The sequence below is a fragment of the Anomaloglossus baeobatrachus genome, chromosome 1 (genome assembly GCF_048569485.1).
Source record: "Anomaloglossus baeobatrachus isolate aAnoBae1 chromosome 1, aAnoBae1.hap1, whole genome shotgun sequence".
NCBI lineage: Eukaryota > Metazoa > Chordata > Amphibia > Anura > Aromobatidae > Anomaloglossus > Anomaloglossus baeobatrachus.
Genome location: NC_134353.1, coordinates 19,538,638 through 19,566,347, shown reverse-complemented (window position 1 = coordinate 19,566,347; position 27,710 = coordinate 19,538,638). Strand labels below are relative to the sequence as shown.

The following is a 27,710-nucleotide window of genomic DNA, read 5'->3' as shown; positions in this document are numbered from 1 at the left end:
GGAGTTGTCTCAGATCAAGGACCTATGCAACCTTCTGCACAGTTTTGAAATGGCGACGAATATGTTTAGCGCTGACAATGCCATTATCAGCATGACAATTCCAGTCATTTACATGCTGGAGCACACACTAAACATTATTCGTAGTCAGGGGGTGGGACAAGAGGAAGGGGAGGAACTACAGGAGGATTCACATGCGGAAGGGATACCAACATCTACAAGGTCCAGATGTTCAGCCACCCCAAGGCGGCAGGCATGGGACCATGGGGGACAGGAATCAACAAGGGCGCATGGTAGCAGGCGAAATGTTGAGGAAGGTGCAGGAGCCCAGAAAGAAATGGAGGATGAACTTTCGATGGGCATGCAAGACTCAGCAGATGAGGGAGACCTTGGTCAAATTTCGGTTGAACGAGGTTGGGGGGAGATGTCAGAGGAAGAAAGCATGGTTCTCACCTCGCCGCCACAAACACAGTGAGGACTTGGTCCACATGGATGCACAAGACACATGAGCACCTTCTTGCTACACTACCTACAACATGACCCTCGGATTGTCCGAATTAGAAGTGATGATGACTACTGGGTTGCCACACTATTAGATCCCCGGTACAAGTCCAAATTTGGTTAAATAATTCCAGCCATAGAAAGGGACGCACACATTTAGGAGTATCAGCAGAAGCTATTACTCGATCTTAGCTGGGCTTTTCCACCAAACACCAGTGGTGCACAGAGTGTGTCTCCCAGTTGTAACTTGGCAAGCATGGTTCTGTCTCGTCATTATCAGTCAAACCGTACCAGCAACACCGTATCTGGTGCTGGTAACAGCATATTCATGGAATCGTTTCATAATTTTTTTAGACCATCCAATGCAAGGCTACAAGAGACAAGAAGTCTGACACATAGTCAATGGCTGGAGAGGATGATACAAGAGTATCTCCAAATGAACATCGATGCCATGACTTTGCAACTGGAGCCTTGCTCAATATCGGCTTCAAATCTTGAAAAATGGCCTGAGCTCATCACTTTTGCCTTGTAGATCTTGTCGTGTCCCGCAGCCAGCGTTGTCTCTGAACGTGTCTTCAGTGCTGCTGGGTGTGTGCTAACAGATAAGTGCACGCGTCTGTCCAGTGACAATGTGGACAGACTAACGTTCATCAAAATGAACAAGTCATGGATCAGCAAGGACTTTACTACCCCTGTGTCATCCTGGGGAGAGTAAAGGCTGGCGTATTTTTGACTGTGCTTGAAGCAAATCTACCTGTTAAGTTTGCAACTGGGGCACAAGTGATGCCACTGAAGTGGTGTCTGTGGGGTCCAATTTTTGGAAAAAAGGGAGACTCTGCTTGGACTCCCCTTGCTTGCGGTGTTTTTAAAAAAGAGCCAAGATGAACAAGTTATGTTTCAGCAAAGACTTTGCTACCTACCCTGGTGTCATCCTGGGAACAGTTAAGGCTGGCGTATTTTTGACTGTGCTTGATGCAAATCTACCTGTTAAGTTTGCAACTGGGGCACAAGTGATGCCACTGAAGTGGTGTCTGTGGGGTCCAATTTTTGGAAAAAAGGGAGACTCTGCTTGGACTCCCCTTGCTTGCGGTGTTTTTAAAAAAGAGCCAAGATGAACAAGTTAAGGTTCAGCAAAAACTTTGTTACCTACCCCGGTGTCATCCTGGGGACAGTTGAGGCTGGCGTATTTTTGACTGTAATTGATGCAAATCTACCTGTCAAGTTTGCAACTGGGGCACAAGTGATGCCACTGAAGTGGTGTCTGTGGGGCCCAATTTTTGGAAAAAGTGAGACTCTGCTTGGAGTCCCCTTGCTGTGTTTTACATGATTTTAGAAGGGCATGACATGCCCATATCTGTGTCTCCTCCTCTTTTTCCTCATCCAGCTGTTTTGTTTTCGCATGAGTATATGTCCTTGTCAATTTCCCATGTGTTTGTGGTGTCTTGGGAGTTGTTTGTCACCTTTTGGGCACCTTTGAAGGTGTTTTCGATGTGTTTTTATGTGTTTGCCTCCCATTGTTTTCAATGGGGTTCGAGAGGTTCGTCGAATGGTTCTTCGAGCCGAACTCGAACGCGGCCTCCATTCGCTGAACCGAACCGAACTTGAGCCTTTGGAGGGTGGCTCATCTCTAGTGCTAACATCACTGGCTTTACCTGCAGTCACAGCTGGAGGTTCCCATGGTACCCCATCTGTGACTATATGTAAACTCACCTCAGGTAAAATCTTTGAACTCAGTGACCTCACTTCAGGTAAATTCATTGAGTTTAATGTGACCTGCATCTCCTGGCAGAAAACCATGGTTTTTTTGACAAGAGATGCAGATTTGTTACTGAATATTATACATCAAATTCCTGCATCTCCTGGCAAAAAAAAATCGCATCAAATTATTGTTTAAATTCCAGCACCAAATCTGCGTCTCCTGGCAGCCTCACAACAACCACAGTTTTGACCCCCTTTTGTGCAGTGTTTGGCCAGGAGATACAAATTTGGTGCACAAATCTCATGCAGACATTTCAGCACCAAGTTTGTATCTCATGGCAGAAATCTGCACCTAAATTGTGTTTTATTTCCAGGAGATGCAGAATTGCTGATGGAATTGATATGTTACCGGCAATGTGTAAAAACAGGCATTCTATAGAATACCTAGGCAATGTATACAATGCTGGAAATGGGTCATCAAAGTATGAAATACATCAGATGGTCAATCATTTCCTAGTCATTCTATAGAATACCTAAATGACAAACAGGCGGAATGTAGAATACTACAGGGGTGGTCCGTCCAAAAGTAGGTGGACAGGCAGGTTGCAGCAGATCTGTGAAACTGACTCAGTTGCCCTTAGCATTAGCAACCAATCAGATTCCACCTTTCAGTTTCCAAAGAGTCTGTGAGGAATGAAAAGTGGAATCTGTTTGGTTGCTAAGGGCTGAAAAGTGGAATCTGATTGGTTGCTAAGGGCAACTGAGCCAGTTTCACACATCTGCTGCCTCTCCACCTACTACTTTTAGATGGACTACCCTGTATGCTTTCTGGAATGAAGTAGTGTGCTTGCTGTGCCGTAGCAGCAGATTTGAGGTGTATGTGCAAGACTAAATGCCAAACTAACAGATGCCTTTGCGTCAAAAAAAAAAATGAAGTGCAATTCAAAATGCCATTCTAGCCTCCCGTGCTGCAACAGTCAGGAATGACACTTCTGATTCCTTTTTTTTGTTTCCCAGCAAAGATATCCTGTTGTTCATTTTGCATTTCTTCTTTAATGTTTTTGACTTTTTGTTACTAAAGACTAATAGTCAGGAATGACACTTATGTTTCTTTGTGTTTTTCCCAGTAAAGATATCCTGTTGTTCATTTAGGATTTCTTCTTTCATTAGTTTTTTGACTGTTTGTTACTAGAAATGAGCGGTGTTCGAATTGAACTGTTCGCCAATCTCAAATTCGACCTGTTTTAGGCGATGTTCGAGTCGTTCGACGAACTCGAACAATTAGCTTCAAGTTCGACAGTTCGAGGTTATGTTCGATAATGGTTCGATCACCAAAAGCGTAACTGGCTTTTCACAGTAATACTGTCATTCAATGTTAATACAGTGTAACCTTGGTTAACGAGAACAATCCGTTCTGGGACTGTGCTTGTTAACCAAGTTATTCATTTAGCAAACCAAGATTTTCCATAGGAAATCACTGCAATGCAAGCAATTCCGTTCACAACTCGTTAAATGTCCCATCCTGGTCCCCTATTGTGCCATTCCACACATGCACAAACACACACAAACAAATACAAACACACAAAAACATACACACACGCACACGCACATATTATGCTCACCTTACCTTCCGTTCCATCGCCGGCCTTCTGGGACTTACATTTCGCCGGTACAAGATGTGTATCGGGTATCTATCGTGACCGACGCCGGAACTTCCACTGCCAGAGCGCTGACGTCAAAGGCAGGAGCCGCTTGCCTCTGATTGGCCAGTGCGCTGTCTTTGAGTAGCGTCTGACAGAGGAAGTTCCTCCCTTGTCACTATGGTTACCCGATACACATAGTTCGCGGCTACAGGATGTGTATCGGGTAACTATCGCAACCGATGCAGGAACTTCCACTGCCAGAGCGCTGACGTCAAAGACAGGAGCCGCTTGCCTCTGATTGGCCAGCGCGCTGCCTTTGAGTAGCGTCTGATCCCTTATCGCGATGGTTACCCGATACTCATCCTGTAGCGGTGAACTACGTGTATCGGGTAACCATCACGACGAGGGAGGAACTTTCTCTGTCAGACGCTACTCAAAGACAGCGCGCTGGCCATTCAGAGGCAAGCGGCTCCTGCCTTTGACATCAGCGCTCTGTCAGTGGAAGTTCAGGCATCGGTTGCGATGGTTACCCGATACACATCTTGCACTGGTGAACTTCAAGTCCCAGGAGGCCGGCGATGGAACGGATGGAACATGCGTTCGTATTTGTGCATGTTTGTGTGTGTTTGTGTTTGCCTGCCATTGTTTTAAATGGTATTCGAAGGTGTTCGAAAGTGTTCAACGAACATTCATCTAATGTTCGACGAACACACATGCCATTTGACAAACCAAACCGAACTTGAATACTAGGGTGGTAGCTCATCTCTATTTGTTACTTCTTTCATTAGTTTTTTTGACTATTTGTTACTAAAGACTTTTCCAATCTGGGCATTATATCAGACTTTGCCTGAGCAATTCTTGTCGTTCTTTATAATACCTAGACATTTTATATAATGCCTAAGAAAAGTATAGAACAACGCAGATATTTCATACCTTGCCTGAAAACTACAGGGATTGTATACATTGCCTAGGTATTCTATAGAATGCCGGGTTTTCATACATTGCCTGTAACATATACACCAAATACCTGCAATAAATCAGCATCTCCTGGCAAAATAAAAAAAAAAAACAATGAAAACCGCATTGCAATCTGCATCAGTACAGGTGACAGGTGCACAAGTCTTAGGATAAGATGAAGCATCATCAGTGCATTCTAGTCTGCGTTCGCACCAACGCCTCTCCAGATGGATTGCAGGAACATAGCAGAATCAAGAGAGTCAGGAAAGAAGTAATGAACCAACATTTTTTAACAAAGAAAAAAATTAAAAAAAAACAGCTTACCTGTAAATATGCATGGAACAAAACTCCATGAGATCCAAGGAAAAAGAGAAAAAGCGATCCAGCAGTAAAAAACTCATTTCATTTCATATAAAGATAAAAACTGTTCACATGGAGAAGACAGACAAAAGCCACTTTTGGTTTACGCATTTCGAGGTATAACCTCTTAATCATAACCTCATTAATCATAACCGCTGTTTAACATTTTTTTAGCTTGGTCAAAGATTCTGGAGCAAAACCATCAGCTAAGAGTCTGATCATTCCACTGTACGGCCCAATGCCGAAAATCTGTGCAATAATCCTCAGCAGGATGCACCTCCTGACAATGAAAGCTACTCCGTCATGTTCATCATAGAGGAGCTCTAAGGCCTCAAAAAACAAGTTTACAAAGGAGAGCCTGAGCCTGAAATATAGGCAACAGCTTTCCTTAAACAAGAAAAAAACTTTACGGTCACCAGAAAATAGTTGGGAAGGTCAACCTTGAGCTCAGGAGAAACAAGGGAGGTGATGCAGGGGCTTGGGTCTCTATGGATTTAAGATGCTGAATCTGCTCTGCAAGACCTTGGACTAAATGAGCCAGGTCATGCATTTGACTCACCACCATTAGGACGGGATGCATCATTTTTGTCCAGATATAAGGTAAGAAGAAAATGGGCACTCACCCAAGGCAGTGAAAAACAGTTCTTTTTTTCATTTGGACGAAAGGAACAGCAGGAGGATGCAGGAAGCAAGAACAACGGCTGCTGTTTTGCGCTTAGACTAGCGCTTCTAAGGGTCCACTGGAAAAGGGGTGAGTGCCTCTTTTCTTCTTATTTTTGTGAGCGATTGCTTGCTTTAGTTTTTTAGTTGGCATCCCCTGTGATTAGTCCTAGCTCTCCACCCCAGCTGGTTACTTTAGCAGTTTATTCAGCTTTATTGTGGATCTGTGATGCTGGACTCTTTGATTTAATTGGAAGCTTTTTCAAAAAGGCTACATCAAACAGACATTGCACATGTCACTCCATTTGGCAGAATACAGAGAATCCCTGACACTCCACAACGCCTATACAGAGATCTGGATTTACAATGGGTTCCAGTGGATAGATAGCCATGGAAGGGCTGCAGTCTGGAGGTGTGAACCAGAGATAGGAATTGTTATCAAGCAGGGTCTAAGCCAGGAGGTCACTTAAAGAACATCAGGATCCTGAAAAGTCAAGAAATTTCATAAGAGTAGTCAAAGAACATAAGCCAAGGTCAAAACAAGAACAATAATTACAAAAAGCAAAATAGACAGGGCACAGACAGCACTGAGCCAGGGAGACACTATAATATATCTGACAACTGCTAGTAGTAAGCTGGAAGCTTTAGTAGGGTGTGGAGCAATCTAATAGGCTGTAGCCAGGAGCTGATGACTAGCTGGACAGTACACACACCCATTCTGCAAGTCTCAGCCACTCTAAGCCTAGTGGGTGGGCACAACCTGCGCTATCTAGATCTTCCGGTTGTGATATCTCCTCTATAGCCAGCAACACCCACAGAGTGAATACGGCGGTACCTGACAACAGAAGCAGACATTTCAGAAACAGGTTCAGGTGGAGATGTGACACATCTCAGTCAAAGTCTTGATATGCTGTCCCTTGCTTGGATAGGATACAATTTTGATGGGAATTATTTGTTTGTGGTTGATATATAATGGTAGATTTATTATTATTAATTAGGAAATGTCTCTTTTTCATAATTTTCCTGATAAAATTCTGAAAATCCTGAAAAAGATCAAACTCTTTGATCTTATGAGTGGGACAAAATGGCATGCCTTTGGATTTATTGTCAGTGTACAGGGAACTAAAAAAATGCAATAAAAACACAATATAAGCACACAGAAGAACACTGTACAACATTGTTCTCAGCAGTGACCTGGGAGTCAGAAATGTGCCCAGGAATCTTCCCCATGCTGTTTTTATTCCATTTAAGTGGCATTTGCAACCATTTCAGTGATGTTTCGGCCTTCCCCCCAGCCCTCTTTGTAGGGTCTGCCAAAAAAATGCTCCCTTATACTCGTTACTCAAATTGATCCCTTCCAACCTGCTCAATCCGAGTATCAAGCACTCGAGTATTTTAGTGCTTGCTCATCACTAGTTTTAAAACTAGGGTACGACTGTCCTGATGGGGACACCTTGTCGCGGTGATGTGGCTTTTTCACTTTTTTATCAAGCAGTGTTAACCAAGTGCCCTATGTTTTTTAAATACACTACTATTATTTATATATTTACTTTATTTCACTGCATTTGCTCATTTTTGTTTTTTCTTTTAGGTTTGTTTGTGAAATGGCCATGGTGTGAATGTGCTCCTATTGCACATATACCAACTTATGCTCTGGCTCAGTTTTTTCTCTATTTTCTGTGTCAATATGATAAAAAACAACATTTTTGGTGTTTTTTGTTTTTACTTTTTAAGTAATTTGACTGTTTTGTCAATTGGTTAGTTCAGGTAGCAACAATATAATGTTTGTGTAGTTTTTTGTTAATTTTTATTTTAACACAAACCCTGTATTTTTAGTGGTGATTTTTTTTGTGATTTTTGGGCACTTTTTTCTTACACATTTTATTTCACTTTTTTTACTTTTTCACTTAATCCCATTGTGGGACATGCATATTTTTTTACTTTGATCACTGGTCTCATCAATGTATAAAAATACAGGGGGCTAGGGGAGTGCCTTCTTTTGTCAATATTAATTCCTAGAAGGATTTTCTCGTTTGATAGCTCAATATCTCTTTAAGCTTCAAATGAGTCCTAGGAATCCAACAAATTTACCCTGAAGACCAAATGATCCACTATCTATGATAGGCACAGACGTGTATCTAGTACTCTCAGTGGTGCTTTATTGGATACGTTTTTTAACATGTGAGGTGTGTACAAAGAAGATTCGTAAAAGTGACAGTGACAAAAATGAAAAATTTTAATTTTTCAAACTTGCATAAAAATACTCAATACTCAATAATTAGATAAATACTTTAGAGGATTTAATTTACAATTAAAAAGAAACATTTATGGGTTTTCTGTCGTTCATGACATTTTACTTCAAATAGAACCAAAATTGTGTTTCAAAATTGAAATAATTTTCCTTTCCTTCTGAGCCAGGCTGTTTGTCCAAACAGAATATTTGAGTACATGTGCAATCAGAAGAAAGTGGGTAGCAAATAAAAATAAGCAAATCTTCCAAAGCTCGGTCCGCTGAGCTTTACCAAACAAATACTACAACCGCCAAACAGTTCACCAAACCTAACTCTAAACCTTTTCGAACCTCATTGGATTAATGGGAGGCCAAACCTTTGGGGGGGGTCAAAAAACATCCCAAAAAGAAAAAAAACATTTTACATGGCAGCACAACTGTTTTGGCATGGCCATTAGCTTCCTAGACTATTAACATAAGAATCATACAGGAGGATGAGAGACAGGTGTAGGACTGGTGCTCCCACACCCCTGCCAGTACAGACAAGACACAACCTGGAGTCCCAATGTGGAGTCTTGATATTTAAAATAATTTCAGGCAGACAGAAGGACAGTGGCATCAATTGCCCCCCCCCATTTCCCCATAGTGTGTTTCCACAGCAGGGAGGTATGGTCCATGCAATACACAGGATGTGGATTAGTAAGTGAGCACACAGCGACCATGCCTTCTGAAGCAGTGCATCCAGCCCAAAATAGGAAGCTAGAAATTTCTGTACAACCAGGTTGAGCATGTGAGCCATGCAATGCACATATGATGTCACCCAAGCATAGTGCCACCACCAGGTTTGCACCATTAATGCACAAGGCCTTCCAAGGCTCTAGGTTCAGTGGAGACAGCCATTGATCAAACTGGGCCTGGATAGTGGTCCACAACTCTTCTGCTGTATGACTGCGTTCTCCAGTACATATTAATATAAACACTGCCTGATTGTGTTGACTTACACACAGAATGTGGCCTGGCATTTTAATTTTCAAAATTAAGAGACGCATGAGTGACAAATGTAAGCCTATTGCTCCCAGAATCAGGGCACTACAGGCAAAAGACAATCTGGAAACCCTACTTGGAGTTTCCGTATTTCCAAAAAATATGGTCAGGCAACTGGAAAAGTGTCAACAATTGGCACAGACTAAAAATAGACCAAAAAAGCAACATGGCTGCATGGGACTGGCCCTGGAACAAGGCCTGAACTAGCATTTCTTCCTTCACCAGAGACAGCAAGATGACAGGAAGCCGTTGGCCTCTTGCTCCCAGAACCCTGACACGACAACATCGCCTACACAATCTGTGACTGGGGTGGCAAAGTCATTTGAGATCCATGACTTGTTCGTCTTTATGAAAGTTAGGCATTCTATGCTCTCAGGGGATAGCCAAATGCACTTATTCGTCATTACCAGCATTGCTGAAGACACATTTTGAGGGAACACTGGGTGCCGGGCAGGCCAAAACTTCCAAGGCATGACTGGCAAGCTCAAGACACTTTTCCATTTTTGAAGACCAAAATACACAAGGGTCCAATCCCCCTTTATGGCATTGATATTGAGCTTCAGATTCTCTTGCACCATTCTCACCAGTCATTCACTATGTGTCAGACTTCTACTCTGTTCTGCAGGTGCATTTAATGGTCTAAAAAATTTGTACCAAATCTCACAGAAATTGCTTCTGCCACTTGAACTGATGCTGCTGCTAATGTTTCTGCATTTACAACTTGAAGTTCCCATGGTTGTAATTCTAGAACTGCAATGCATGCTGTGTGTCTCACTGCTCTTTTGTAGAAAACTACTGTTAATATTGTCTACAAGCTTGTTTCAATACTCCAGCATCTGCGCATCCCTTTCCAGGTGGGAAGTATCTTACTAAATTTCTTATTGTACTGTGGATCAAACAAAGTGTCAACCCAATAGTCAGTAGAGATGAGCCACCCTCTAAAGGCTTGAGTTCGGTTCAGTTTGTCGAACAAAGGCCGCGTTCGAGTTTGGCTCGACGAACGGTTCGACAAACCTTTCGAACCCCATTGAAACCAATAGGAGGCAAACACAAACACATAAAAACACATTATAAATGTACACATACAGTTAATAAACATTGCCATAACACTTACAGGTCCCCGCGACTCGTCCTACACTCTGTCTCCCGCCGCTTTTCCTTCCAATAATCGTTGCGTCCTCCCAGTAACCAGCACTAGCATAGGACCTATCGTGACGTCAAAATAGCTATGTGACCAGTCACGTGTCTATTATCTCATTGGCTACAGACTGGTCACATGGCTAGACATCATTGCTAGGTCCTGTCAGTACATCTCTCCGGTACGCGGTGCTCGTTTGTGCATCCCCGTGTACCAGCGATATGCTCTGGCACATGGTCGGCTCCCGGTTCTGCTTCCCCATTCCGTTATTCACCGGCTGCCACAGCCAGTCAATAACGGAGATCACCGTTGCTATAGCAATGCGCCTGTCAGCGGTGACGTCACCACTTACAGCAAGCAGCTGCTGATCAGATCACTCACTGAGTGATATAGACTGCACGGGAAGCAGCAGCGTCTTCCTTTCATGCAGCACTGTCTGATGTAGCTGAGCTGCATGGGTTGAAGGAGAAAGAAGACAGAAGACCATGGATCGTGGAGGGATGAGAGGGAGTAATAAACATGGAGTCTCTAAGTGTGTCTGTGTATTTATGTCTATTAAAGGGAACCTGTCATCAGGAATTTGGCTTTCAACCTAAACGTTTCCCCCTCTGCAGCTCGTGGGCTGCATTCTAGGAAGGTTTTTGTACTTTTTGTGCCCCTTTTTAAACCAAAATAAACACTTTATAAACTTGTACCTTTCTGTTTGAAAATCTTGTTAATTTTCCATGGGGGCGGGCCGTGTGGCGTCCGTTGCTGTAGCTTACGCCGTCCCCCATGCTCCAAATCATGCCTCATAACGCCGCCCACTGCGCCGAGGTCCCGTGCACGCCGGGACACCTAGTGACGTGGTCGCATGCACGAGAGTATGGGCGGCGCTGTGATTGCATCGCAAGTGCCCGCCCATACTCTCGTGCCCGCCCTTTCCCCCACTGCCTCCAGCGTTCTGCGCCGGCCCGACGTCACCTCCTTCCCATCGTACCCTGCAGCAGGAAATAGATGGGAGGAGCGGAGCACAGGAGAAGCAGAGGATCTGAGCGACGTACAGAGGGGAGAGCGCGCACACGAGAGTATGGGCGCGCACTTGCGATCCAATCACAGCGCCGCCCATACTCTCGTGCCTGCGACCACGTCACTAGGTGTCCCGGCGTGCACGGGACCTCGGCGCAGTGGGCGGCGTTATGAGGCATGATTTGGAGCATGGGGGACGGCGTAAGCTACAGCAACGGACGCCACACGGCCCGCCCCCATGGAAAATTAACAAGATTTTCAAACAGAAAGGTACAAGTTTATAAAGTGTTTATTTTGGTTTAAAAAGGGGCACAAAAAGTACAAAAACCTTCCTAGAATGCAGCCCACGAGCTGCAGAGGGGGAAACGTTTAGGTTGAAAGCCAAATTCCTGATGACAGGTTCCCTTTAAAGTATTTTTTCTCTGTGTGGTGTCTTTTTTTTAACCCTTTATTGGAGATTCTTAATGGCCGGGTCAAACTTGCCTGACATTAAGAATCTCTGACTTAATACTAGCTAGTAAAACAAACCTAGTATTAACTAATTATTACCCAGCGAGCCACCCGGCTTCAGGGCTGCTGGAAGAGTTGGTTACAGTGGCAGAAAATGGCGCGTCTATGAAAGCGCCATTTTCTGGGACGGCTGCCGACTGCAATTCACAGCAGAGGGGCCCAGAAAGCTCGGGCCAACTTGTGCTGCGGATTCCAATCCCCAGCTGCTTAGTTGCACCTGGCTGGACACAAAAATGGGGCGAAGCTCATGTCGATATTTTTTTTTAATTATTTCATGAAATTCATGAAATATGTAAAAAAAAGGGCTTCCCTATTTTTTTAGTTCACAGCTGGGTACAAATAGGCAGCTGGGGGTGGGGGGCAGCCGTACCTGCCTGCTGTACCTGGCTAGCATACAAAAATATGGCGAAGCCCACGTCATTTTTTTGGTGGGCAAAAAACTCCTGCATACAGTTCTGGATGGAGTATGCTGAGCCTTGTAGTTCTGCAGCTGCTGTCTGCTCTCCTGCATACACTAGTGAATTGAGCATGCTGAGCCTTGTCGTTCTGCAGCTGCTGTCTGCTCTCCACCATACAGACAGACAGCAGCTGCAGAACTACAAGGTTCAGCATACTCCATCCAGGACTGTATGCAGGAGTTTTTTGCCCCCCAAAAAAATGATGTGGGCTTTGCCATGTTTTTGTATGCTAGCCAGGTACAGCAGGCAGGTACGGGCTGCCCCCAACCCCCTGCTTCCTATTTGTACCCGTCTGGGAACCAAAAATATAGGGAAGCACTTTTTTTTTTAATTATTTCATGAATTTTATGAAATAATTAAAAAAAAAATGACGTGGGCTTTGCCCAATTTTTATGTCCAGCCAGGTACAACTAGGCAGCTGGGGATTGGAATCCGCAGCTCTGGGCACCCATGCTGCGAATTGCAGTCTGCAGCCGCCCCAGAAAATGACTCTTTCATAGAAGTGCCATCTTGTGGCGCTGTATCCAACTTTTCCAGTTGCTCTGGTGACGGGTGGCTCGCTGGGTAATAATGGGGTTAGGGCTAGCTGTATATTATCAACCGGCCCTAAGCCCAAAATTCATGGTGTCACGCCAAGATTAGACATGACCACCATAAATTTCTAGTACAGATAAAAAAAAAAAAACACACAAAAAAATATTTTTATTAATAAAACGCAACACAATTAGTGACTCCATCTTTATTGAAATAAATAACCCCCCTTTGCAGTACTCCTGGATCAAGGGTCCCGCGCCGTCCAATCTGGATCCAATATCACCTGATCGGTTTGCTGGAAGGCAAAGCGATCAGATGATGTGTCAGGTTCAAGGGCCTGAATCACATGACACAGCAGCTGATTGTATAAACGGCTTTTATACAATCAGCTGATGCATCAGTGCAAAAAAAAAACAAACTACACACTTCAGTGCAGACTCCTGTCCGATGGCATCAGCTGGTAGTTTAGCCGGCCGGTGGTAAAAAGCCAGCCTCACCGCTCACAGCTGATGAAGAAGAGAGAGATAGAGAGAGAGAGAGAAAGAAGAGAGAGAGAAAGAGAGAAAGAAGAGAGAGCGAAAGAGAGAAACACAGAGAGAGAAAGAGAGAAACACAGAGAGAGAAAGAGAGAAAGAAGAAAGAGAGAGAAAGAGAGAAAGAAGAGAGAGAAAGAGAGAAAGAAGAGAGAGAGAAAGAAGAGAGAGAAAGAAGAGAGAGAAAGAGAGAAAGAAGAGAGAGAAAGAGAGAGAGAGAAAGAAAGAAGAGAGAGAAAGGAGAGAGAGAAAGGAGAGAGAGAGAAAGGAGAGAGAGAGAGAAAGGAGAGAGAGAAAGCAGAAAAAGAAAGAAAGGAGAGAGAGAGTGAGGAGAGAAAGAAAGGAGAGAGAGAAAGGAGAGAGAGAGAGAGAAAGAGAGAGAAAGAAAGTAGAGAGAGAAAGGAAAGAGAGAGAAAGGAAAGAGAGAGCGAGAAAGAAATAAAGAAAGAAAGGAGAAAGAGAAAGGAGAGAGAGAGAGAAAGGAGAGAGAGAGAGAAAGGAGAGAGAGAGAGAGAAAGGAGAGAGAGAGAGAAAGGAGAGGGAGAGAGAAAGAAGAGAGAGAGAGAGAAAGGAGAGAGAGAAAGGAGAGAAAGAAAGGAGAGAGAGAAAGGAGAGAAAGAAAGGAGAGAGAGAAAGGAGAGAAAGAAAGGAGAGAGAGAAAGAAGAGAGAGAAAGGAGAGAGAGCGAGAAAGGAGAGAGAGAAAGAAAGGAGAGAGAGAAAGGAGTGAGAGAGAGAGAAAGGAGAGAGAGAGAGCTCACAGCTGATGTTCGTTTCCTCCCCTCAGTGCATAATTAAATTATAATTATAAATATATTATAAATATAATTTTAAAAAAAAGTAAATCCTTTATCGGGACTAGAACTCGCAACCTAATGGTTCTTATGCGAGCACGCTATCCACTCAGCTACTGCTTCTAATGAAAAAGATAGGCAGATTTGGTAATCTTGACTTCTGCATTGCTGAAGTTTCTGCTGAACGCGCAATTCACTTGATTGCTACGTGGAGCTGATACAGAGCACTCGTGTTCTGTAGCAGAGCTGACTATGTTGTGTGGATTACATCGGACCTAGAGGGGTATTTGAGGGTTAATAAAGGGGTGAAACAGGGTGTTTTTTTGTCTTTTATTCCAAATAAAGGATTTTTCGCGGTGTGTTTTTCTTTACTTTCACTTTCAGTTTAATCATGAAAGGTGTCTCGGGGAGACGCCTGGCATGATTAAACTCATTATTACCCCGATTGCCACCGCACCAGGGCAATTTGGGATGAGCTGGGTGGAGTTCCAGGACTGTCGCATCTAATGGATGCGGCTATTCTGGCCGGTTGCTGGGTGATATTGTTAGGGTGGTGGGCTCCCCATACCATGGTGCTCCCCATCCTGACAATACCAGCCTCCAGCCGTGCGGCTTTATCCTGGCTGGTATCAAATATGGGGGGAACCGCATTTTTTTTTTTAATTTATTTATTTATTTTACTGCACGATATAATTAAAACTAAAATATAAAAAAATCCATCACCGGGACTAGAACTTGCAACCTAATGCTTCATAGGGGAGCTCTCTATCTACTGAGCTTTTGGCTCCATTGATAAAGATAGGCAGATTTTGTAATCTTAAAGCCTGCAGTGCTGACTGAAGTCTCTGCTGACAGCGCGATTCACTTCATTGCCACGTGGACCTGATACAGAGCGATGGTATGCTACGGTGCTGCTACATCTTCAGGGAGCAAAGCTGACAGTGTTGTGTGGATTAGGTCGGACCTGGATGTGTATTTGGGGATTAATAAAGGGGTGAAAGAGGATTTTTTTGTCTTTTATTCCAAATAAAGGATTTTTCCGTGTGTGTGTTTATTCACTTTTACTTTCAGGTTGATCATAGAAGGTGTCTCGGGGAGATGCCTGGCATGATCAACCCCGTTATTACCCCGATTGCCACCGCACCAGGGCAATTCGGGATAAGCTGGGTAGAGTCCGGGACTGTCGCATCTAATGGATGCAGCTATTCCGGCCGGCTGCTGAGTGATATTGTTAGGCTCGAGGGCTCCCAATACCGTGGCGCTCCCCATCCTGACAATACCAGCCTCCAGCCGTGTGGCTTTATCCTGGCTGGTATCAAATATGGGGAAACCGCATTTTTTTTATTTATTTATTTATTTTACTGCACGATATAGACCCGCCCGCCAGCGGCTGTGATTGGTTGCAGTGAGACAGCTGTCACTCAGCTTGGGGACATGTCTGACTGCAACCAATCATAGGCGCCGGTGGGCAGGGAAAGCACAGAATAACTAATTGACTAATGAAGCGACAGCCATTTTCTAAAGAGGAAAAGACACCGCAGATTTGTGACAGACATGGAGCGAGGCGCCCGTGATCGGTGAGTAGGAAAGAGAGAGGGATTGTGCTGGGGACGCAGGATGCATGCAGATAGCAACATGTGCACATAGCCTTACTGTGAAAAGCCACGTTTATGGTGATCGAACCGTTCTCAAACATAACTCGAACTGTTGAGCTTTTATCAAAAGCTCGGGTTCGAGTTCGATCTCGAGCACCCCCCAAAATCACTCGAACATCGCTCATCTCTAATAGCGACTGTGCCTTCTACAGGAGCGAGTCCAAGCTGGGATAGTGTCTAGAAATTTCTGAACAACCAAATTGTGGACATGGGCCATGTGAGGCACATGTGTGATGTGTCCCAGGCATAGGGCCGCCAACAGGTTTGCAACATTATTGTACACAGCCTTCCCTGGCTCTAGGTTCAGTGGAGACAACTATTTATCAACAATGCCGCTCCACAACTCTTCTGCTCTGTGACTTGCTTCTCTAATACATTTTAATTTCAGCACTGCCTGATTGTGCTTAGCCCTGGCTGAGCTGTATGAGGGTGGGGGAATTCTCTCTGCACTCTTGGAACATGTTGTACGTTAAGGGAGTGGTTGAGGGTGCAGGTGGAGGACCTAGAAAAGGTGGTGCAAGTAGAAACATTGGAGGAAGCAGTGATCCAGAGGTTTGTCCAGCAAACAATGGAGATTTGAAGACTTGGGAAACAGCCTCTTCTTCACCTGCTCCATCACTCACCAGAGTAACTAAGTGCCTAGTCAGTGAGATTTAAGACCCCTGCTCATGCTTGCTCATCCTGGTGTCAGTGGTGAAATGCACCCAGGGAAAAACAGAGTTTTTCAAGGAAAAAGTAATGTTGTCTGTGACATGATGGTTTAGCACAGGCACAGCTTTATTAGAGACATAATGACAACTGGGCAACTGGTACTGGAGGACTGCAACGGCAATCAGGTTTTGGTAACTGTCTGTATCGGCCAGGCGGAAAGGAAGCATTTCTATAGCCAACAGTTTAGATAAGGTGAAGTTAACCTCTTAGCTTTGGCATGTGTAAGAAGGAATAATCTTTTACGTGACCAAAACTGTTGAACTGAGGGCTGGATGGTGTGCTGAGAGAGAGTGAGGTAAGGTGTCCATGACCGACTGGTGGACTTTGAGGGAAGTGTAAGCCGAGATGTTATGGTGGATTGACAAACATGTGTTGTGCTCTCGGTGACTCACATGGGTCAAAAACACCAGGGATAGTCACTTCTGTAACTGCTGACTAGAGTTGGGCGGTGTTCAAGTCATTCGACGAACTCGAACGATTTACTTAAAGTTCGGCAGTTTGAGTTTCGTTCGATCACCAAAAGTATGGCTTTTCACAGTAAGGCTATGTGCACACTTTGCGTATCTGCCTGAGTCCCCAGCACGATCCCTCTCTCTTTCTTACTCACCGATCACGGGCGCCTTGCTTGTCGCCTTTACTGTCACAAATCTCTGGCGGCTTTTCCTCTTTTGAAAATGGCTGCCGCTTCATTATTCAATCAGGTATTCCCTGTCTTCCTCGCCCACTGGCGCCAATAATTGGTTGCAGTCAGACATGCCCCCACGATGAGTGACAGCTGTCTTACTGCAACCAATCACAGCCGCTGGTGGGTGGGTCTATATCGTGCAGTAAAATAAATAAATAAATTAAAAAAAAATGCGGTTCCCCCTGATTTTGATACCAGCCAGGATAAAGCCATACGGCTGGAGGCTGGTATTGTCAGGATGGGAAGCGCCACGTTATGGGGAGCCCACCACCCTAACAATATCACCCAGCAGCTGCCCGGAATTGCTGCATCCATTAGGTGCGACAGTCCTGTGACTCTACCCAGCTCATCCCGAATTGCCCTGGTGCGGTGGCAATCGGGGTAATAACGGGGTTAATCATGATAAGCGTCTCCCCGAGACACCTTCCATGATTATCCTGTAAGTGAAAGTAAAGAAACACACACAACGAAAAATCCTTTATTTGGAATAAAAGACAAAAAAAACCTCATTTACCTCTTTATTAATTCTCAAACAACAATCCAGGTCCGAAGTAATCCACACGACACTGTCAGCTCTGCTACATGAAGATGACAGGAAGCCCCGTAGAACACGAGCGCTCTGTGTCCTCTCCACACAGCACCTGAAGTGAGCCGCGCTGTCACCAGAAACTTCACTCTGCAATGCAGAGGTCAAGATAACCAAATCTTACTGTCTTTCTCATTAGGGGCAGTGGCTTAATGGTTAGAGCTACTGCCTAGGGACCATTAGTTCATGAGTTCAAATCCCTGCCGCCCCGGTAAAGAGTTTCATTTATTTTATATTACAATTATTATTTATTTATAATTATAATTGAATTTAATTAAATTTAATTATGCACTGAGGAGAGGAGTCAGACATCAGCTGTGAGCTGCGGGACACACCTCTAATATCGGAGCAGTTCACGGAATGAGGCAACATTGCTCTCTCTCTCTCCTCTCTCTCTCCTCTCTTTCTCCTCTCTCTCTCTTCTCTCTCTTCTCTCTCTCTCATCTCTCTCTCTCATATCTCTCTCTCTTTGTCTCTCTCTTTTTTCTCTCTCTCTTTTTCTCTCTCTTTCTTTTTTTCTCTCTTTTTCTCTCTTTTTCTCACTTTTTCTTTTTCTCTCTCTCTTTTTCTCTCTTTTTCTCTCTCTTTTTCTCTCTTTCTCTCTCTTTTTTTCTCTTTCTCCCTCTCTCTCTGCTCTCTCTTCTCTCTTCTCTCCTCTTCTCTCCTCTTCTCTCTCTCTTCTCTCCTCTCTCTTTCTCTTCTCTCTCTCCCTCTTCTCTCTTCTCAACTCTTCTCTCCTCTTCTCTCTCTCTTCTCTCCTCTTCTGTCTCTATTCTATCTCCTGTCTCACTCCTCTCTCTCTCTCCTCTCTCTCTCTTCTCTTTCTCTCTTCTCTCCTCTTCTTTCCTCATCTCTCTCTCTTTTCTCTCCTCTCCTCTCTCTCTCCTCTCTTTCTCCTCTCTCTCTCTTCTCTCTCTTCTCTCTCTCCTCTCTCTCTCTCTCATATCTCTCTCTCTTTGTCTCTCTCTCTTTTTTTCTCTCTCTCTTTTTCTCTCTCTTTCTTTTTTTTCTCTCTTTTTCTCTCTTTTTCTCACTTTTTCTTTTTCTTTCTCTCTTTTTCTCTCTCTCTTTTTCTCTCTTTTTCTCTCTCTTTTTCTCTCTCTTTTTCTCTTTTTCTCCCTCTCTCTCCGCTCTCTCTTCTCTCTTCTCTCCTCTTCTCTTCTCTCCTCTCTCTTTCTCTTCTCTCTCTCCCTCTTCTCTCTTCTCAACTCTTCTCTCCTCTTCTCTCTCTCTTCTCTCCTCTTCTCTCTCTATTCTATCTCCTGTCTCACTCCTCTCTCTCTCCTCTCTCTCTCTCTTCCTCTCTTCTCTTTTCTCTCTCTTTTCTCTCTTTTATCTCTCCTTCTCTCTCTTCTCTTTTCTCTCTCTTGTCTCTCTCTCAAACCTGGCAATGATCAGCTGATGCGGTCACGTGATGGAATCAGCTGACACTATAAGTCGAGCGGTGAGGCAGGATTTTTACCGCTCGACAGGAGTCTGCACAGAAGTGTGTAGTTTGTTTGTTTGTTTTTTTTTGCACTGATGCATCAGCTGATTGTATAAAAGCTGTTTATACAATCAGCTGCTGTGTCATGTGATTCAGGCCTTTGAACCTGACACATCATCTGATCGCTTTGCCTTCCAGCAAACCGATCAGGTGATATTGGATCTGGATTGGATGGCGCGGGACCCTTGACCCAGGATCACTGCGGAGGAGGGGGGATCTTTATTTCAATAAAGATGGAGTCACTAATTGTGTTGTGTTTTATTTCTAATAAAAATATTTTTCTGTGTTGTGTTTTTTTTTATCTGTACTAGAAATTCATGGTGGCCATGTCTAATATTGGCGTGACACCATGAATTTCGGGCTTAGGGCCGGTTGATAATATACAGCTAGCCCTAACCCCATTATTAACCAGCGAGCCACCGTCACCATGGCAGCTGGAAGAGTTAGACACAGCGCCAGAAGATCACGCTTCTATGAAAGTGCCATTTTCTGGGGCGGCTCAGGACTGCGATTCGCAGCAGGGGTGCCCAGAAAGCTTGGGCACCCTGCGCTGTGAATTCCAATCCTCAGCTGCCTAGTTGTACCTGGCTGGACACAAAAATTGGGTGAAGCCCGCGTCATTTTTTTTTTTTTAATTACTTCATGAAATTCATGAAATAATTTAAAAAAAAAAAGGGCTTCCCTATATTTTTGGTTCCCAGCCGGGTACAAATAGGCAGCTGGGGGTTGGGGGCAGCCCGTAGATGCCTGCTGTACCTGGCTAGCATACAAAAACATGGAAAAGTCAACGTAATTTTTCTGGGGGGCAAAAAACTCCTGCATACAGTTCTGGATGGTGTATGCTGAAGCGTGTAGTTATTCAGCTGCTGTCTGTCTGTATGGAGGAGAGCAGACAGCAGCTGCAGAACTACAAGGCTCAGCATGCTCAATTCACTAGTGTATGCAGGAGAGCAGACAGCAGCTGCAGAACTACAAGGTTCAGCATGCTCCATTCACTAGTGTATGCAGGAGAGCAGAAAGCAGCTGCAGAAGTACAAGGCTTAGTATACTCCATCCAGGACTGTATGCAGGAGTTTTTTGCTCCCCAAAAAAATGACGTGGGCTTTGCCATATTTTTGTATGCTAGCCAGGTACAGCAGGCAGGTACGGCTGCCCCCAAACTCCAGCTGCCTATTTGTACCCGGCTGGGAACTAAAAAAATAGGGAAGCCCTTTTTTTAATTATTTCATGAATTTCATGAAATAATTTAAAAAAAAAAATCGACATGGGCTTTTCCCCATTTCTTTGTCCAGCCAGGTACAACTAGGTAGCTGGGGATTGGAATCCGCAGCACAGGTTAACCTGAGCTTTCTGCACCCCTCTGCTTTGAATTCCAGTCCGCAGCCACCCCAGAAAATGGCGCTTTCATAGAAGCGTCATCATCTGGCGCTGTATCCAACTCTTCCAGCAGCCCTTAAGCCAGGTGACTTGCTGGGAAATAATGGGTTAATACTAGCTTTGTTTTACTAGCTAGTATTAAGCCAGAGATTCTTAATGTCAGGCAAGTTTGACCCGGCCATTAAGAATCTCCAGTAAAGGGTTAAAAAAAGACACCACACAGAGAAAAAATACTTTAATAGAAATATACACAGACACAGTTAGAGACTCCATGTTTATTACTCCCTCTCATCTCTCCACGATCCTGGTCTTCTGTCTTCTTTCTCCTTCAACCCATGCAGCTCTGCTACATCAGACAGCACTGCATGGGAGGAAGAACGCTGCTGCTCCCGTGCAGTCTAATCACTCAGTGAGTGAGCAGAGGCTGCGGGTTGTAAGCGGTGACGTCACCGCTGCCACCGTTGCAATAGCAACCTGACAGGCGGGTTACTATAGCAATGGTGCTCTGATCACGTGATTCCTGGTGCCACAATTCACCGACTGGGACAGCCAGTCCTTGCATGTGGGCTGACTCTGTAAAGAGCACCCACATGCAGGAAAACGGAAGCCAACCACGTGCCATAGCATCTCGCTGGTACACGGAGATGCTGGAACGAGCCCCGCGTACCGGAGAGATGCACTGACAGGACCTAGCATGACGTCTTGCCATGTGACCAGTCTGTAGCCAATGAGATAATAGACACGTGACTGGTCACATGGCTATGATGACGTCATGGAAGGTCCTATCATTAGTGCTGGTTACCGAGAGGATGCAGCGATTATCGGAAGGAAAAGCGGCGGGAGACAGAGTGCAGGACACGTCGCGAGGATCTGTAAGTGTAATGGCAATGTTTATTAACTGTGTGTGTACATGTATAATGTGTCTTTATGTGTTTGTGTTTGCCTCCTATTGTTTTCAATGGGGTTCGAATTGGTTTGTCGAACGTTCGTCGAACATTCGACGAACTTGTCCTTCGTTCGACGAGCCAAATTTGAACTCTAGGGGGGTGGCTCATCTCTATAGCTGACCAGCTCTCACTCAGCCCAACTGTAGTGGTTAAACAAGGAGAGGTTCTGCAGTCAGAGACCTGTGTGAGAATAGTTTCGATGGTGATGCAGGAGGAGGAAGAAGCTGCAGGTGCAGTTGGTTTGGCAGCCATATACTCTAGCACATGATTTTTTTCAGTCCCATTTTGAAGTTGAAGTGATGTGTGGCTGACAAAGAAAACTAGTGGAGTAGGCTGTCCAATATTGTACGTTTTTCTCATTTCTCTTGGGATAGTGGCACGCCCACAGGGTCTTGAGGGTTACTCGTCACCGGGCCACGATTCTTTTCCTGGGTCACTGCGGTGGCCTTGCCCGGTTCCATGACCCCAGCAATGTCAATAAAGATGAGGATGGGGATGATGGGAGTAATTGTTCGTCACTCCACCTGTGGTGTATGGCCAATTATTAGCTGCCGCTGCAGGAAGTCTCTCTCTGCTGGGGGCGGATGGTCACTCAACTCAGCAATCCACAGGCAGAGCTTGGACCCAGGGAGGATAAAAGTGGTGGTAGTAGTCGCCTATAGCGAAAGGGCGCAATGTTGGAAGCGCCAGCAGTAATGGGATGACACAGAGGGTGCAGTTCAAGGTCTTTATTCTTTGGATGCACACTGTCATTGGAGCACCAAGCTACACTGTGATTGGGCCTCAGCCGATCCCGGATACTTCGGAGTTTGTTGCCGGCGGTTTCCTTCTGTGCGTCTCCTTTCAATGGTTTCCCTCCACCCCAGCTGCTAGGCCGTGGAACGGGTCACGGGTGCCTTTTGCACTCCCTGCGAACCCTGGGATCACCCTTCTTTCCTAAGAACCTGGGTCGATCCTCCAACTCCAGACCACGGGTCCCGAACTGACCGTGTCTCTGCTATTCTCCTCCTGAATGCAACCTGGTGCTTTATGCACCCAAAACCGACTGACTAATGTGTGAGACAGCTCCTAGTTACCCCTGTTGGGGTCCCGCCTCCTGAGTACCTGGACTAGTGAGCAAAAGGTCCCATACCTTGTGATGGTCACCCCAGCACCTACCCTAGCCCAGTCCCAGTGGAAGAGCTCTCGTGTTATGTGTTGGTTGGTGTGTGGTTGGTGGTTTACTGGTTTCAACCTTCACCATATCCGATGTGAATACTGCACCTCTGGTGAGGTGCAGTAAGCTGTGGCGCCTGAAGCCGCAGGGGCGCCACAATAGGATGAGCCAGTGTTTGCTCACTAGAGCTTTGACTAACACAACTTCCCACAAGTACACCTCAAACACCGGCCTATTTCCCTTCCACCACAACCTTGTTGTAATTTACTGCTCGTGGTTCATGTTACCTTCCCTGTTCAAACAGATGTTTTGCAACCCTACTCCCATGCCTGTCAGACACCTGACACAAAAGATAAATTATTTCCTGCCTGTGTTAGCAATATTGTGAAAGCTCAAAATAAGTACTAATAACTAGAAATGTGGTTTATTGCATAATTTCGAGCAGGCAATGAAAAATGCCAAGACCTTTTTAGCCAGTTCACTAGCAAATTTACATCAGGCAGTACTAACTAACAATACCTAGAAATGTGGTTGACTGTGTAATTTCGAGCGGGCAATGGAACGTTCCAAAACAGTTTTAGCTAGTTCACTAGCAAATTTACAGCAGGCACTACTAACTAACAATATCTAGAAATGTGGTTGACTGCGAAATTTTTGATTAGGCAATGACAAGTGCCAAGACCTGTTAGCCAGTGCACTAGCAAATTTACAACAGGCACAATTATCTAACAATACTTAGAAATGTGGTTGAGTGCGTAATTTTGAGCAGGCAATGAAAAATGCCAAGACCTGTTTAGCTAGTTCACTAGAAAATGTACAGCAGGCACTACTAACTAACAATACGTAGAAATGTGTTTCACTGCTTAATTTGGAGCAGGCAGTAATACGTAGCAATACCTATATAGATAATTTTCCTACACTGCACATCCCAATTCTACACAATCGCTCTACTATCTCAACTACCTATCATTAAACCCCTATCTAACCCTTATCTAAGCTCACTGTCTAGCAGCACCAGTGGCAGCACCTTCCCTAATGTTTAACTTCATAAAATGGTGCTGACGCCAAATGTCCGCATTTTGTATGCAGACTGACATATGACTTAGGTAGCCAATGACACAAGCCCTTGTGTTTGAACCTTGTGGATATTTGCTGCGCCATGATTGGCTACAGGAACATCCGCAAACACAGTCCCTACCCTTCTACTCATTAAACACATCCCCCATTCAACATATAGCACCACAATTCTATCGAAAAGCATAATTTGTTATTAGAAAAGCATGTTTGGAAAAAGCAATCATTGATCGAATAAAGCTGAACATTGTCGACTTTTGGGGAAAGTGCTCAGATTACCGAGCCCGAGCTGAACAGGCTAAGGCTTTTACCAAATATGAAGTTGGTGAACCTTTATCAAACAGGTTTGCTCATCTCTAGTAACAAACTGCAAAAATGCAAAAGTGAAAAAATAAATTGAAATTCTTCAATATGAGCACCTAATGTTATCAAATTCTGTGTTTTACTTTTGGTTCAAAATATTCACTATACCACTTCATAAAATTCTAGAATGAGGTCTGCCAATGGCACCTTGAAGGCCCTGCAAATGTGTCATGGTGCCTGTAATCTATTTCTGCCAAATTTGTGCTCCAAAACTCAAATATTACTATTTCCCTTCCTAGCCCAGCCATTTGTCCAAACATAAGTTTTTCACTTGTGGGGTATGACTGCATTCAGAAGAATGTGCGAATCAAACTGATGCATAAACCTTTTCATGTTACTTCTTTCAAAAATGAATAATTTTGGGCTAAAGAGCAATTTTGAGAAAATTCACTTTTTTCAATATGATGACTTAATGACATCAAGTCTCTGTAGTGCCCATGGATACATGCTCAGTATGCTCCTAAATAAAGTCCTCAAGTGGTATAGTTCTCAAAATGGCATCAGCCATGAGGGTTTCTGCTGTTTAGGCAACATATGGGCCATGCAAATGCATCATGGAATCCGGAGTCAATTCAGCCAAATTTGTGTTGCAAAGTCCAAACAACGCTTCTTCCCTTCTGAGCCCGGCCGTTTGCACAAACAGAAGTTTATAACCATATGTGGGGTATCAACTCGCTCAGAACAAACTGAGCAACAAAATAAGTTGTCCATTTTATTGTGCTATCCATTGTAAAAGTAAAAAGTTTGGTGCTAAATCAATATTTAAGAGGAAAAATTACATTTTTTTTCCCTTCCTCTTATCATTAATTCCTGTGCAGCACCTGAAGGGTTAGTACATTTCTTGACAGCAGTTTTAAAGTATTTCACAGGTATGGCTTGTAAAATGGTATCCACTTTTGGCAGCTTCCAGTGTTTAGGTCCCGCTAAGTCAATTTAAATCTGAGAACAAAAATATCCATCCAAAAATTATTATGGCAATGTCAAAACCAGGGGGAATAGTAAAACTGATCCCAGTGTGGTCTACATGGTCACATATCCACCAAATATAAGTAATAGAAAAGGACAAAGAATGTGTGTACTGCTCCTTGATAAAGCGAGCAAATAGCGATGCGACAGGACGTGAAACGTACATTGGGGTCTCCAGTTTGGGTCATTCTGTGATCTCCATTCATCTCCCTAGGTAATACATTACCCTTTTAAACTGGATTGCACTGACTACTTACTCACTATGATCATTTTTTTTTTCTGATATCTGGATGCTTTACCTTTCTTCTTTAGTATTGGGAGCTCTGAATACAAACACAGTATCCCACAGGTCTTTGCTCTGTGAACCCCTTTGATTTATAATCATTAATAGTGACAAGTCCAAAATATAAAAGCATATTTCTCTGATTTTTGCAATTCGGGTTTCCTGTATGAGACATAGCAATATTTTCTGCTAATTTCAATGACTTTTTTAAGCACAAAAAATAATTTGTCCTACTGCTCTATATGGTTAATTTTTTAATATTGTACAAACTTTATTTATTGCTCATTGTATTTAATGTCTACAAAGCTTTTTTATATATCTTTGTTTTTTCCAATTAACTTTTTAAAAATGTATCTAATAAAAATCATGTTTTAATTCAATGCACATATTCCTTCTCCTTTTCCATTTATATCTGAGTAGGTCCCTAAGGAAACTGATTATGTAAATGATTATGCTAATATTTTGACAAAAATGAAACATTTTAATCCTTCTAACATTTAATCAAATAAAAAAAATGTTTAAAAAATGATGCAGATGTAAGTAGATATATGGGAATGGGGATTGTTATTTATTAATTATTTTGTGAAGCATAACTAGTTTAAAAAGGTAAAGCATGAAAATTGATGTTTCAAAATTTTTCCAAAATTCTGACATTTTAGCAAATTAACGCATAATAAATTGATCTAAATTTTCCAATAACAAAAAGTACAACAGGTCACAGAAAATCAGTATCAGAATCTTCGGAATATGTTGAAGCATTCCATAGTTAATTCCACATAAATTGACAATGGTCAGATTTAAAAATTGGGTTTGGCAATTAAGGTCAAAATTGGCTCCATCAATAAAAGGGGTTAAAAAGAGTGTGTAGACTTTTAAATCCACTGTATGTATATGAAACAAGGTTATTTTTTTCACAGACATTGCAATATTGAACATATCAAATGTTTCATATGTTTTGCTTTATTTCCTACAGACAGTGAGATCTGCCACACGTGTCCCGATGATGAGTGGCCGGATGAGAAGAAAGTGAAATGTGTCCCTAAATCCTATGAGTTTCTGACTTATGGAGAGGATGAAATTGTAACTGTTTTTATAGCCATATCTTTATTTTTTTGCATTGTTACCCTTTTTATATTGAAAATTTTCATCCATTTCTGGGACACCCCAATTGTGAGGGCCAACAACCGGACTGTGAGCTTCATCCTCTTGGTCTCCATCTTCCTGAGTTTTCTCTGTGTCTTCCTCTTTCTTGGTCGTCCTGTGGACATCACCTGCTTGATGAGGCAGACAACATTTGGAATATTCTTCTCTATTTCTGTATCTTCTGTGCTTTCTAAAACAATCACCGTCTGTATTGCCTTCAAAGCCACCAAACCGGGCAGCATCTGGAAGAAGTGGGTTGGTGTGAAGACATCAAATTATGTGGTGGGAATATGCTCCTCAGTCCAAGTTCTCATTTGCATTGTCTGGATGTTGGTTTCGCCTCCTCATCAGGAGTTTGATATGACTTCATATATTGATAAGATCATCATTCAGTGTAATGAAGGCTCAGATATCTGGTTCTACTCCATGTTGGGTTATCTGGGTCTCCTGGCTTCTGTGAGCTTTGTGTTGGCTTTCATGGTGAGGACATTACCGGACAGCTTTAATGAGGCCAAGTACATCACCTTCAGCATGCTGGTGTTCTGCAGCGTCTGGATTGCCATGATCCCAGCTTATCTGAGTACCAAAGGGAAGAACATGGTGGCCGTGGAGATATTTGCCATATTGACTTCATGTGGTGGAATCTTGGGCTGTATATTCTTTCCGAAATGTTATATGATACTTTTCAAACAGGAGATAAATATAAGAAGACAAATGTAGAGAAAATATCATTATTCTTATGACTATTACTAATATTAATGTTATACTGTAAATGGGGATTTCTATCTAATCGTATCAATTAATGTAAAATAGAAATAGATCTATAAATTAGTAAGAAAAAAATGTCAATAAATGACAAATTATCCTGTTTTTATGGTTATATTATTAAAGTCTTAGATTCTATATTACATTTATTACTTTTGTATCCTCCAATGGGACAATATTGTTTGAACAGTAGAGCTTCATACTTTTCTGTTTTAATCCCTTCACGACCTCTAACAGTGACGTATCCAGACATCATGGTTGGCAAGGGTTTCCCCAGCCTATGACATATGGATATGTCATGGCAATAATGAGGGCACACATGTGGTGCTTGCACGACTACTGCAGGTAGCTCGGCATTAGTTATAGCCAAGCTCCAGCCGTTACAACCAGGGCCGATGCCCGAGCCATGCCTGGCTGTTTCCCCTCATAAATTCTGCCATCAAAATGATT

General features: G+C 43.5%; 1 protein-coding gene across 1 annotated transcript in view; it reads left to right on the top strand.

Moving 5' to 3' along the window:
* The window catches only part of LOC142295785 (vomeronasal type-2 receptor 26-like), a 135,500-nt gene extending 108,285 nt beyond the window's left edge, over positions 1-27,215 (top strand). The window contains exon 4 of the mRNA XM_075339236.1: positions 26,326-27,215. Coding sequence (XP_075195351.1) covers positions 26,326-27,215 — 890 coding nt within the window. The remainder of the gene's footprint in view (positions 1-26,325) is intronic.
* Positions 27,216-27,710: the final 495 nt, after the last annotated feature.